At 39.2% G+C, this 12263-nt stretch overlaps 5 protein-coding genes across 5 annotated transcripts; 2 read left to right on the top strand and 3 right to left on the bottom strand.

Moving 5' to 3' along the window:
- Positions 1 to 1783: 1783 nt before the first annotated feature.
- EAE97_004784 (uncharacterized protein) lies at positions 1784 to 4448 on the bottom strand (the record flags this gene model as incomplete). Its single annotated transcript, XM_038875296.1, has 5 exons — positions 1784 to 2218; positions 2272 to 3521; positions 3568 to 3786; positions 3835 to 4177; positions 4236 to 4448. 5 exons carry the CDS (start codon positions 4446 to 4448, stop codon positions 1784 to 1786), a joined length of 2460 nt encoding a protein of 819 aa, XP_038733653.1.
- Positions 4449 to 4792: 344 nt separating this feature from the next.
- EAE97_004783 (uncharacterized protein) lies at positions 4793 to 5488 on the top strand (the record flags this gene model as incomplete). Its single annotated transcript, XM_038875295.1, has 1 exon — positions 4793 to 5488. The coding sequence occupies one exon, from the start codon at positions 4793 to 4795 to the stop codon at positions 5486 to 5488; it is 696 nt and encodes a 231-aa protein (XP_038733652.1).
- Positions 5489 to 5845: 357 nt separating this feature from the next.
- Positions 5846 to 6277, bottom strand: EAE97_004782 (uncharacterized protein; the record flags this gene model as incomplete). Its single annotated transcript, XM_038875294.1, has 1 exon — positions 5846 to 6277. One exon carries the CDS (start codon positions 6275 to 6277, stop codon positions 5846 to 5848), a length of 432 nt encoding a protein of 143 aa, XP_038733651.1.
- A 1572-nt stretch (positions 6278 to 7849) lies between these two features.
- On the bottom strand, positions 7850 to 9219 carry EAE97_004781 (uncharacterized protein; the record flags this gene model as incomplete). The annotated part of the gene is made up of 4 exons (XM_038875293.1): positions 7850 to 7939; positions 7987 to 8881; positions 8944 to 9070; positions 9204 to 9219. 4 exons carry the CDS (start codon positions 9217 to 9219, stop codon positions 7850 to 7852), a joined length of 1128 nt encoding a protein of 375 aa, XP_038733650.1.
- Positions 9220 to 9663: 444 nt separating this feature from the next.
- EAE97_004780 (uncharacterized protein) lies at positions 9664 to 10482 on the top strand (the record flags this gene model as incomplete). Its single annotated transcript, XM_038875292.1, has 1 exon — positions 9664 to 10482. The coding sequence occupies one exon, from the start codon at positions 9664 to 9666 to the stop codon at positions 10480 to 10482; it is 819 nt and encodes a 272-aa protein (XP_038733649.1).
- Positions 10483 to 12263: the final 1781 nt, after the last annotated feature.

Genomic DNA, 12263 nt, shown 5'->3' with positions numbered 1-12263 from the left:
CCATGATTGGGCGACGTCAAGGTGTGATAGATGTACTAGGAAGAAGAGAGAAGGTGAACGTGTGCTCGAACGCTAAGTGAGAATGCCGAAGACTTAGGTTACGAGGCATGAAACTAAAGGTCAAGATGTGAATGATAGTGCCAATATCCAATCTTCACGAGTTGTCGTCAATGTGTGGAGAGTGTAAAGGGGTTAAGATATCCTGATTACAGGGCAAGTCCCTGTGTTCGGAAATTTAAAGTTTTGACGGGCGGAATAGGGTCTCAAAATTGAACGAAGCGGGGCGGATGGGAAAATCTTAGATATAATATATTGCCTCGAGATTGACAATACAACGCACCTGTCGGTATTGCCGCAACTCAATAGAAGTAATTTCGAAAACTTCTATGGACCTACATACGAGACAATCAGAAGTCCCCGCATCGATTATCATAATATCACTCTTTTGATACTACCAGGAAGGGAAATTTGTCGCTTCTTATATCGTTTCCAAGATGCTGTCTCGAGCGGAATATGGATGAATGGATGAAAGGATGTGAATATAGAGAATACTTAAATAGATGTAATGATCGAGTTTGAAGACAAGACTTATATGGTCTACATGTCATGAGCGCAGACTCTATTTCATTGTGTGTTATTTATTTGAAGATTGTGTCAGAAGTGTGAGCTGAAAGAAGCAAATGATGTTTTGAATCATATGTAGAAAAGCGACAAGCTCATAAAATGTCGAAGACAATGTGAAAAACAACAACGGGCATAATAACAGTGCCGTCGATTGTCGTATTTTGGTACATTATTATCACTGAACGCAGGCATGAATTCCTAGTGCAAATTCTCATAGCTATCCTTTCGCTACCCGACCTGACTTGGAAATATTGCAGTGAATTTGGCTGTCAAGTATTGAGACCTTGAAGTCCAGCCTCATCAGTTGTATTAAGCACTTCTCCATGATCGTCTCATAATAAAATGCAGAAATACAGAGCTGGAAGTTTCACAGTTCTTCTATAGTGCCAGGTTGAAATTGTATGGAGTGAGTAGGTATGAGCGTAAGTAGATGAAGAGCTCGATCTACCAAAAGTGGAAAGGATAACAGACATACATTAAGTGAATGTCGTTGTAACGCAGAGTGTGTTCAAGTGGTGCATATTATATGGTAACACGTCAAATGCTATAAAAGTATGGCTGAACATAAGAAAAAAGAGTGCACCCAAGTTCTGGCCATCAATGGGTACTGAAAACATGACCTGATCATTCGAAGGATTTCTGACATCTGGCAATAAAGCTCGATCAATTCGAGTTACACTGCTCTTGCAGATTTGTCTTTCCAAAGCACTGAACATCAAATAAAAGCATCGACAGCAGAACATGAGTGCAATGAAATTTTCAATAACAGTCAGAAGAGCATACGACGAGATAAATGAGATGGCAGTCATATGCTAATGACCAAGCACTTGCCGAGTGGAGCGTACAACCTGTTCCTCGAAGCTGGCAAGATGTTCACAGAAAAAGGTACTATGACACCAATTTGTGAGCAGGTTTGCGACCTTCCATTTTTGATGAAAACTGCGGACTATCCAGCTTCCTAGCCCAGCTAACCTCACAACTAGTTACTAGCGCATCATCTTCGCCAATGACTGGCCCTCACAATACGCCCTTCAAAGCCCACGTGGCAGACGTCAATAAACTTCAATCAATGCTAGCGAATAAAAAGACAGAACCGTGTTAACAAATTAAATATCTCAATTAAATCCTTGGTATCAAGTACAATACATCCAAACATATATCACAAGTGTGCTCTAGCCTTCAGCGCCTGCCTTCTCTTCTCTCTCCTCTGCAATTCCTCCTTGTCCTCCTCCGACATCCCTATATCCCCAGATCCTTCCGCAAATAATGTCTGACCCAATTCATCAGCAAGTCTCAAGACTCTTGTTGATACAGTTGCTCCATCTCGTCTATTCTTCCCTTCTCGCCTTGACTTTGCAATCTTTTCAATAAAATCCCATAGTTTTCCTTCTGCAATTATCATACTAGTCTCTGGATTTCTCTGTGGTGTCCATTCAGGAGCAAGTCGAGATCGTGGTGGGATCTTTGAATTTCGACTCTTAGATACTATTACAATGCCTTCATCTTCAAATCGCTGATATGCATTTTTAAGTGTTTCTTTATTAACGGCTTCGAAGTAAGATAAATCACCTTGATGATAAAGAGTTTTGCCAAGCTTGAAATCATTAGCAAGTAGTCATAGACGACACACGACATGAAGAGACTTACCAATTGAGCGCCGTCATGAGCTTTCTTGACTTCTAACCAAACATCATTTGGTTTGCTTGGAGGTGGTGTGAAACCCATAAGAGAAACAGCACCAAGCCAAAATGCTTCAACGAATGGCCATATCAAGAAACAGTAAAAATCGTAATTTTCGCGTCCAACAGAACGCTCATGATCAGATAGACCGACAGTCAATATCTTTCCTTCCGGATCCCGAATAAGTTCAACAATATTGTCAGCTTCCAGGTCGTGTAGAGTGTTGTCCAGATTAACAACCAATCCTTCGGTCGGGTAAATAAATTCACCTCGAAATAGTTGAGAGAGAAATTGGACTTGACTTCGAAGGTCTTCATATGAGATGTTCTGGTGAACTTTTCCTCCGCCACGCTTTACGTTCATGTACATACTAGCGCTAACTAATGCTTCAGATATGAATAAATGGATTGTCATGTTTCGGTAGAAAGAAAGTTGGAATCGATCGACAGCGTAGTATGTTTCTTCTGCCAGCCCATCTACCCTGCCTACAAGATCTTTACCAAGAACCTCAAGAGCCCGCTCAACAACTGTGGATGTGGTTGCACCGGCAAAATGAGCTACTCGCCCACCTTTGTTTCTAACTCGTTCGCTGATCCATTCGACTCGACGAATCAACTCAGATTTTCCAACACCACGGCCTCTCAGAGTCAATAAAACCGTTCCAACCAACGCAGTAGGCATGACAACCGAAACTGCATTGATATCGGATAAAACTTTGTAACCTAAAGTTCTCAGTAGCTTTTGCCGAACACTAGGTACATTGATGCTCTCAAAATCAAGAGTCTTTGGTATTCCCAGCGATCGAGCTTGTTGTTGTAAAATAAAATCTCGTAAACTCCAAGGTTCATGAAATCGAACATCCACACGACCCAATTTTAGAGAAAGAACTGATGATGCCGAGAGGAAATCGGCCAAATTCTCCTTTTTCTTGGGAATACCAAGTAGTTCGCCAACATAACCTTCGGTTTCGATTACTTTATCATACTGAGTGCTGACAGGACATATTATTGTATCTTTGACTCGACCTGAAAGAATACTGTCCAGGATGAAACTCAGGATACCGAATTTGGGAGGCAACAACTTTCCAGTTCTTGATCTGCCGCCCTCGATGAAACATTCAAAATTATAACCGCCTTGTAGAAGGGTATCTATGTATGATTGTACAAGAGTGGTATACAAAGCATCATCTCCGAAGCTTCTTCGTATCCACATGGCCCCTATAAAATTATTATATGTCAAGAGCGTTTGAGGATATAGACTAACCAGCATGTTGTAGAAAGCTCCCCACGACAGGGAAGTTAAGATTATCACCAGCTACAACTGTTGGTAATGCGATGCCCAATCGATAGCAAATCAGTTGCAAAGAAACATAGTCTACATGGGATCTATGACATGGAAGGAAAATTATGGATGTTTTGTCTTTTTGTGCCTTTTCGGCAACGTTTCGTAATCTAAGGACTTCCTCGCTGGACACATGAATACCTGCATATTAATTAGTATGGAAACAGAGATCCATGTGTATTCACTTGCCTTGATGATATGCCCTTGTCAAGAGCTGAGTACATAGATAATAAGCTCCTCTGATGAATGGCCTACTTTCCATTTTGCATATCATATCGCTCGTTAACTTTTCTGAAAGCTCTTGCAAACTTTGTTCAATGGCAGACTTCCTCTGTGATCTTTTCGAATGGTATAATGGATCATCTTTATTCAATAGACCTTCCTGCTCCTCAATTCCTGTCCGTTTCTCGGCCAATTCAGATATTCGTGTTTGTAAAATAGGTGTAGACATGACCGCAGCTGTCATATTTTCCGAGAATCCAGGATAAAAGATAGGTTGTCCGATGAAATGATCGTAGGCACGCCATCCTGTCTGTAAGAGCGTTAGATATTGGCAATGGAGATTTATGCCCATTAGTGAAGGCACTTACTCCTGAAACATGTAAGGAGACTTCTCTCAGAAATTCCAAAGGACTTGACCTAAACCTAGCCATATGCTCCACCAAATTCCTTTCTTTCTCCCCATCGTGAGGTCTTTCCGGAGGCTCGATGTAACCACTAGGATGCAATGTTACTTGATCACCCAAGATTTCAAGATCAGGAGCCGAAGTCCTTGGAGGAGATGAGGTTTTGTTGTCTGCCATGTTGATGGATATTGGAAGATGATGTTATCATATTATCGTTGTCGCACAGTATTATTGAATGCCGAAAACAAACATACGCATTGTTATCGCAAACCTGCTAGGTGTGATGGATCATTGTCAATTAAATATTTTAGCCTCGGCGAGGCACGCCGGAGCGCGCCATCCATTGCCTTGAGGATCGCAGCGAAATCTGGGGTCACCAAAAGTAGTTTAGCGTTCATTTCTACTGTGGAACTATGTTTTAGCATGTGAATTTTGGTAGCTCTAGGCTTCTTCTCAACCTTGTAATCTTTTGCGACAAATTTATTTCTACATGGAACAAAACAGAAACAGAAACAGGAAAGATGGCATCGAAGGATAACAGTATAGCGACTCAATTATTGTCGCGGGCGCATTCACCTGATACTTCAAGTCGGATCTTCACCGAAAAAGTCAAACAACGGCCATTACATCTAAAACCCACAGAACCAAATAACGAACAACAACGTCGTCGTCTCGAAAGACAGCGAAAACTAGCTCTACGAAAAAAGAAATTGAAGCCGGCCCCTCTATCTGCTCGAGAGAAACGCGCTTTATGTCTATACGATGTACCAAAATTGGCCCAAAAATACAACATCTACGAACCATTAAATAAAATGTGGTTAGGATATATTTCGGAAGTGTTGGGAGGAGAAAATTGTATGCCAGTTACTGGATCTGCGGTTGCTAAATTATGCAGTGCAGATTATCATGGAGCGGAACTTGAGGTTGTGAGAAGTAGATGTGTGAGTAGAGTTGGTATGAAGGGGATTGTGATCAAAGATTCGAAGGGAGTTTTCGAGGTTATCACGAAGAATAATAATTTAAAGGTTCTGCCAAAGGAAAACACCATTTTCAGATTCACGGTACCAATTCAGGCGAACAAGAAAGATATCGAGTCAGAGAGTGATGGAAATTCCGTCACAGAACTGGTCTTTGAGTTACATGGTGAACAATTTATGCATCGAGCAGCAGATCGTGCAAATAAGAAATTTAAACCACATTTCTTACCTCACGTATGAAAGACCAACTTGGGGGATCTTTTATCCCGGGGTCTCCTGATGGAACAATTTTAAGTCACCCTTCTTTGCATGCGATGGCTCGCCAGACCCAATGCAACTGTCTCATACGATTCCGCAAAAGTTAGAGCGTTGGGACGGGCGTTGAAGATGTAATTTGGATGTCATCAATATCATATTGAACGAGCATTCGGTCAATAAACAAGACATTCCATGAACGCCGTCATCATCTAATCCTTTTCTCAACCCACCGAAATGGCCCATTATAGCCACCATACGACCCAAACTCCAGGCGGCAGACTATACATAACGATTTATACATGAACTTCTCCTAAAGATAAAGCATACACAACTCACTCCTCAAACCACATCCTTCGAAACATGCGCTGGTGCTGGCTGCGCGATCCCCGATGATTGCTGAGAGACAACTGTTTCCCCGTTTGCCGGCGCATAAGAATAGGCCGGCAAATTCACATCATCCGTAACACTATAAGGTGGAGCCGCCGCATTCGCTCCCGGTCTATTGTATATCATTCCCGCGGATTGCGTGTGTCTTTGTCTTTGTCTTCGTCTCCTTGAACCGATCGTTGTCAAGGTTACTATAATAACGACGAAAACCACGAGGATGATCACGCTGATAATTACGTGAATGGTAACAGCATTCTTCTGTCCGGAGTTGAAATCTCGTTCTTGTGAATCCGACGGTGATTGGGGATAATCATTACCGACATTTGCCATGGCCATAGGAAAAGCGAGGAGGAGAATGGGAAGGATATTCTTGAGAGTGGGCATGTTGATTGAGATACAATGTCGTATTGAGAGATCAATAAGTTGTTGTTCTGAAATGATATTGTGCACAATAGAGAATCAAAATTTCAACCTTGAATTTTACACAATATCTTCAGGCAAAAATTTCCAAGTCTTTCAGATAAACCAAAATAACCAAAAAGAAACTTTCCCTTCAAGAAAAAAGAAAAAAACAACTCACAACCACACCATATACCAAATCTCACCGTCTCCCTTCCCATCTACCTCCCATCCCTCACCCCTCTGCGCCTCCCCCAAACCCCATCTGATACACTCCAATTCGTGGCTCTGCTCACACCATTCGTTTCCTCTCCAAATCATCTCATCTCATCTCATCTCATCCATCCATCCACCCACCCATCCATCCATCCAGCAAAATATAACACTCCTACCCAAACTGTTAGTATAACATTGTCTTGCATTGTCTTGCATTACAACAGTTGTCCAAAAGGTTTCAGAAGTAAGATAAGAGAGAGGCACAGTATTTAATGCACCTGTCTGTGGTAAGTTATAACGCATCGAGGTATTTATATAAATCATGCGTAAAAGTGTGGAATCGAGGCTGTGTGGACATATTTCTGGCCTTGGGGTAGATAGTGCTTACTGCATTTAGGTATTTGATTGATTTGAATTTACGCAATCCGGGTAGTAAGCGCTCGGTTATATCAGGGGGTGTCGAGGGTCGGTAGTACACACCTTATAGTGTAGTATTTATGTATGTATTATGCGTGATATGTGACGTGATGTTTCATGTTATCTACATAGTTTATGATAGATAGGGCTGCAAGGCTGATTTGCAGGGCTATTCTATAACTTTACCTACTTATCTAGGTCCGCAATGGTACTATTGTCTTATATAACTTAATCAAGAACCTAGCTACCAGTAAGGGGATCAAATCAAGTGATCCTTCATCCTCAAACGACATGATCGTATACCTGCACGAATCATGAAGAGGCCTTCAACCCTAGGAACTTTGGCCAAGACTCTACCAGCGTTCGTCATTACAGACCTTCTTCTGCTTGTTTCATATCCTGCTCTCAAATTTATGAATATTTTAGTTTGTATGGCTAAGATTTTGATAACAAAGATCATCGTTAGTTAGACCAATTATCAAGAACTTCAGATTACCAAACATGATTTACGTTGCGTCACTTCAAATCTCCAGACGTATGAGGAACCATTATTGAGCCATATTCATCGATTCTTTCTCTGCCATTTGGACTCTTCAATTACCCATTTAGGGATATATGTAGCTAGACCTTTGACATCATTCCAGATAAGATTCGTCCATATCCTTTTCAATGCTAGGTATTTCTTCAGCTTTCAGTCTCCACTCTTGTACAACCCCTCTACTATATTGTACAACATTTCCAGATATCATCTGAACAAATTCAGAAGACTTTCATGGGTATTATCTTCATTGATCATTCTTCGATTGTTCGGTCTCGGTAAAGTCGTTTTGTACTCCTGACGCCATGAAATTGTAGGTTGTGGGAAATGAGCTTGCTAGATTGCATAGTTCCTCTATTCCGTACCGAATCACCATTTTACTTCACTCAATACCATAGACTGATGAGTTCCTCACTAACAGCACTTGGAGTCAGAGCCCCCGATTCGGTGATAAGCGCGGATATAAGAGCTGGAGGCTACAAAATAGTTAGTATTATATCAAATCCGGGTAGAAAACACTTACTGTAAAGTCCACCGCATCAACAGCATCTGGTTTAGATATATCAATCTTGCCTGTTTCAAAATATTCCAATTTCTCCTCAATCTTCGGAGTTTTATCTCCTTCATCATCCTCAGTACGGAAATCAATAATCTCTTGATCAATACCAAGATCATACTGTCCCAAAGGATATAATCGCACAAACTTGTGACTTTCCGCAGCGACATAGAATGGTTTTCCAGCAGCTTTCGCCAATAATGCGATTTGATATGTTCCCAATCTCGAAATGACCCCTCCATTTTCTACCACACCTTCTGCGCCAACGATAACTAAATCGACTTTTCCCATAGCGTATCCTACAGCACCTTCTGATATTGTAGCAACTGGTACACCTTTAGCCCTTAATGATGTAACCACGGCTTTACTCTCTGCGCTCCTAGCATCATTCATAACATAAATGACGTTGAATCTAACATTTCCACCAGTAGCTCTCGATTCCGCAGCTTTATCTAAAAGAGCTCCCACAACTCTACTTCCTCCATGAGTCAAAACCACACTTCCATCTCTAACAAAGTTTCGTCCATAAGTAGCAATACTATATCTAGCCTGCTTTGCTCTTGTAACAAACAATCTTCCATTGCTCAAAAGATGCTGTCGCACGGTCTCGAAGTTTCCGGTACTTGAAGGTTTTAGAGATTGTATCATATATCTTTGAAATAAATCCGTTCCGGCAGATAATGATATGGAATTAGGAATGCGAGATTTCAAATAATCGGACTGGGTTTTAACTAAATCGAGAGTTTCGTAAACGGTGACTGCGCGAGAGCAGGCCAGAAGTTCAATGAGCGCTTCGATTGCAGCGACTGGCATAGTAACATCGGGATCATCGTTGAGGAGTCGATGGTAGGTTTCTACTATACTGATAGAGGGGTTATGAGTCAGTGAGGGGCTCTTTTGAGGATTATACACAGAGAGATGTACTCGAATTGTTTTGAATCCTTCTTTTGAGGAATATTTCCTATGGAAGCCATTTTCTTTAAAGCAGGAGGATATCCAGAAAGTGCCGGCGGAGTTGTACTACGGAAGCTTTCTTCGAAAAGAGGTGTTGCTAATGAGGAGGGGAAATTTTGTTAGCAAGAGCAAGGCTGTGACGCACCACAAAATGGATTTTCGACGGCGCAAGAGCTAGCTAGAGCAATGGTTGATCAAAATCGCATTGACAATTTATAGATTTGGCATACCTGGTTCTGGATCCATTTTCGGTGTATGTTTATCCTTTGAATTTCTGCAAGATTTCACGTCGGTTTGTAAAGATTCCTCAAAAAATACTCGTTCTATGGAATATCAATAGAGACATGAAATTGTTTGTAAATGCAATTGATGACTCTAAGCATTATCGAAACAATGAATTCATAATTAGAGAGGGCAAGGATTTTATCAGCCAATCAGAGATCATTTCACGTGCAGCCTTACCATACAACGATACACTGTGGGGAAAGAAGGCCGAACACCTAGCATCTCCTCTAATGGAGTACTAGATACATACATACTATGTAGAACTTTCAGCTCTTTCTTATCAATCATAAAGACAAACATCAGGAACCTCAAAGAAAGGGGTTGATCTCAAACTGATTTGTTTTCCTGATAATGATATAGAAAGAGATCCCCCAGCCTAGAGATTAAACAACTTCCGTCAAAATCATGGAGACTATCGACCCCTCCACAGGTAGACCTTTACCACCCGATGCACTCCAACGAATCCTCTTCATCGCACCTTCAGTCCACGTCTATAACATTCCACCTCTTACCTCGAATAAAGGCTACGTAGCTGCTACCTGGACTGCGGACAACAACAAACGACAAATCTTCACTGCGCGAGTTCGTATTCTCGAAACAGCTATCCCGGATAAAAATGGCGAGGAGAAAGTCAAAGCAGATATCTTGCTCGAAGATCCAAGTAACGGGCAGCTATTCGCCGCAGCTCCATACACAGTAACGGGTGTGGTAGAGCAAGTACTGGATAGTTCACGATTTTTCGCAGTCAGAGTACAAGGAGAAGGAGGAATGAAAGCGGTTCTGGGAATAGGGTTTGAAGAGAGGTCGGAAGCATTTGATTTTAGTGTGGCATTACAAGAAGTGAGAAAGACGTTGGGGATTGAGGAACAAGGAGGAGGAAAACCTCCATCTGCGGGAATGAAGAAAGGAGAAGAGAAATCGGAGGTGAAGAGGGATTTTAGTTTGAAGGAGGGGGAGACGATCACGGTTACTATTGGAGGGAGAGGTGCGGGTAGGAGGGCACCTAAAAAGAGTGAAGAATCTGAGAGAGGGCTGGGTGGGTTTTCTTTACCTCCTCCGCCGGGTGGAGGAGGCATGGGCGCATTTTTACCACCACCTCCAAGTGCACAGGCGATTAAGGCTCAGAAGAGATTAAGCCAGAATAATATGGAGGCACCTTCAATACCTGAACCATCTGCTGAGGAATTAGGGTTCGATGATGGAGAGTTTGGAGAGTTTCAATAGAGGACTGTTGATGGACGATGATGAACAAGCTAGAAAGATGGATATGGAGATTCAAGCGAGATGCCCAAGGATACGAGAGGGGAAAGACTAGAGGAATTTGGCCAAGGATTATTGAAAATTTAATCTCTCGCCAATCGAGAGCGATAGAAATCTTCAAAGCCTGGTACTGACTGTCGTCTGCAGGATGTGAACTGGAGTTGATAATCGGGTGTACAAGAGGACTTTTCTTCGGACCCGAACCTACAGTCTTCACAAAAGATTCCAAGAAATTTGAAACAAACACATTCACCCAGCAAGATATTTCAATACTCATAATGGGACAATATCTAAGGCGCATAAAGAATGGAACGGAGTTCAAAGGATCTACATCTACAATGAAACTGAAGTTATTGTCATTTAATTAGATATCAATCAATCAACACCTCAAGAATCATTATTGTCCATACAAATTAAAGTAGTGAGCTGATATTCATAGCACGTGTATATATACCTACTATCCCGATCCCTCCATATAACTTGCAAGTAATAAAATCTGCAATCCAAACTCCGTCATGTAAAATATCAATTCTATGTAAGATCTTACGAGTACAATCCGCATAAAGTACCTACTAGGTATGTACATAATGTTACAAAAGATCTCCGAAGCAAAGAATACACATATGTTATCCGATAGTATCCCCTAAGGTGCCAACAAATAACGCCATCGCTTAATTAGTCAATACTAATCAATCAGAATATTAAGATTTCTCAAAATCTCGATATTTTAAAATCTTATTTTATAATAACTATTAAAACACTTATTATTATTATATAAATAAATATTATATTCTTAATATCCTTATTTATTTTTATATTTATTATCTTTTAATCTAAAATTATTAAATATCTTTTTTAATATAATCCTTTTTGTATTAAAAAACTAATTTTTATATATATAATAATCTCTTTTCTTTTCCAAATTTATTAAATAATAATCTTTTAATAAATTAAAATCTTTAATTAGAATCTTTAAATTATATTTTAAATTTCTATATTGATATTTAGGTTTAAATTCAGTAATCAATCTTTGAGAGATTAATTTTCGAAAATCATTATACTTAAGAGATTTTATTATATTATATTTTAAAGTAATTTCCTTATAAATCAAATAATAATTGATTAAAATAATAACTAATAGCTATTATTCTATTGCTTAGTAATCTCTACAATATTAATATTAATATTCTGATATTAACGAATATAATTAATCCCTTATATTAATAGAATTCATATTGAAATTATAATTATTATAAAACTCTAGAATAGGTAGTATCTTTTTCTATTTATTTCCAAATAGTATTCTAACTGTTTTAGCTTTTGAAAAGATAGATTATAATTGTTTACATAGTTTTCGAATAAAATCTTTGTTATTATATATTATAGATTATATTAAAATTAATGTACTATTTTTTTATATTATTTGATATATATTATTTGAAAAAGAAACCCTAGAAAATATTATTCTTTATAATATATTATTCTTTTTTATATTTCGAATTTTTAAATTAATTAGATCTCAATAAATTCCTGAATTCATTTTATATATTCCTATTGTAGTGTATTCTAGATAATATATATATTCTAATAAATTATAAAAAACAAATAAATTATTAAGATAGATATAATATAAAGCTTTAAATAGTTTTTGTATTAAATGTATAATTACTACTTATATTTTATTCAAAGATTTCTTTTTATTTATTAATTCTAAAAGAAAAGGAATTGAAATTTCTATAAAATTA

The sequence above is a fragment of the Botrytis byssoidea genome (assembly GCF_014898295.1).
Source record: "Botrytis byssoidea strain MUCL 94 chromosome Unknown BBYS_008, whole genome shotgun sequence".
NCBI lineage: Eukaryota > Fungi > Ascomycota > Leotiomycetes > Helotiales > Sclerotiniaceae > Botrytis > Botrytis byssoidea.
Note: the sequence above shows the minus strand (reverse complement) of the source record. Positions and strands in the feature narration are given on the sequence as shown.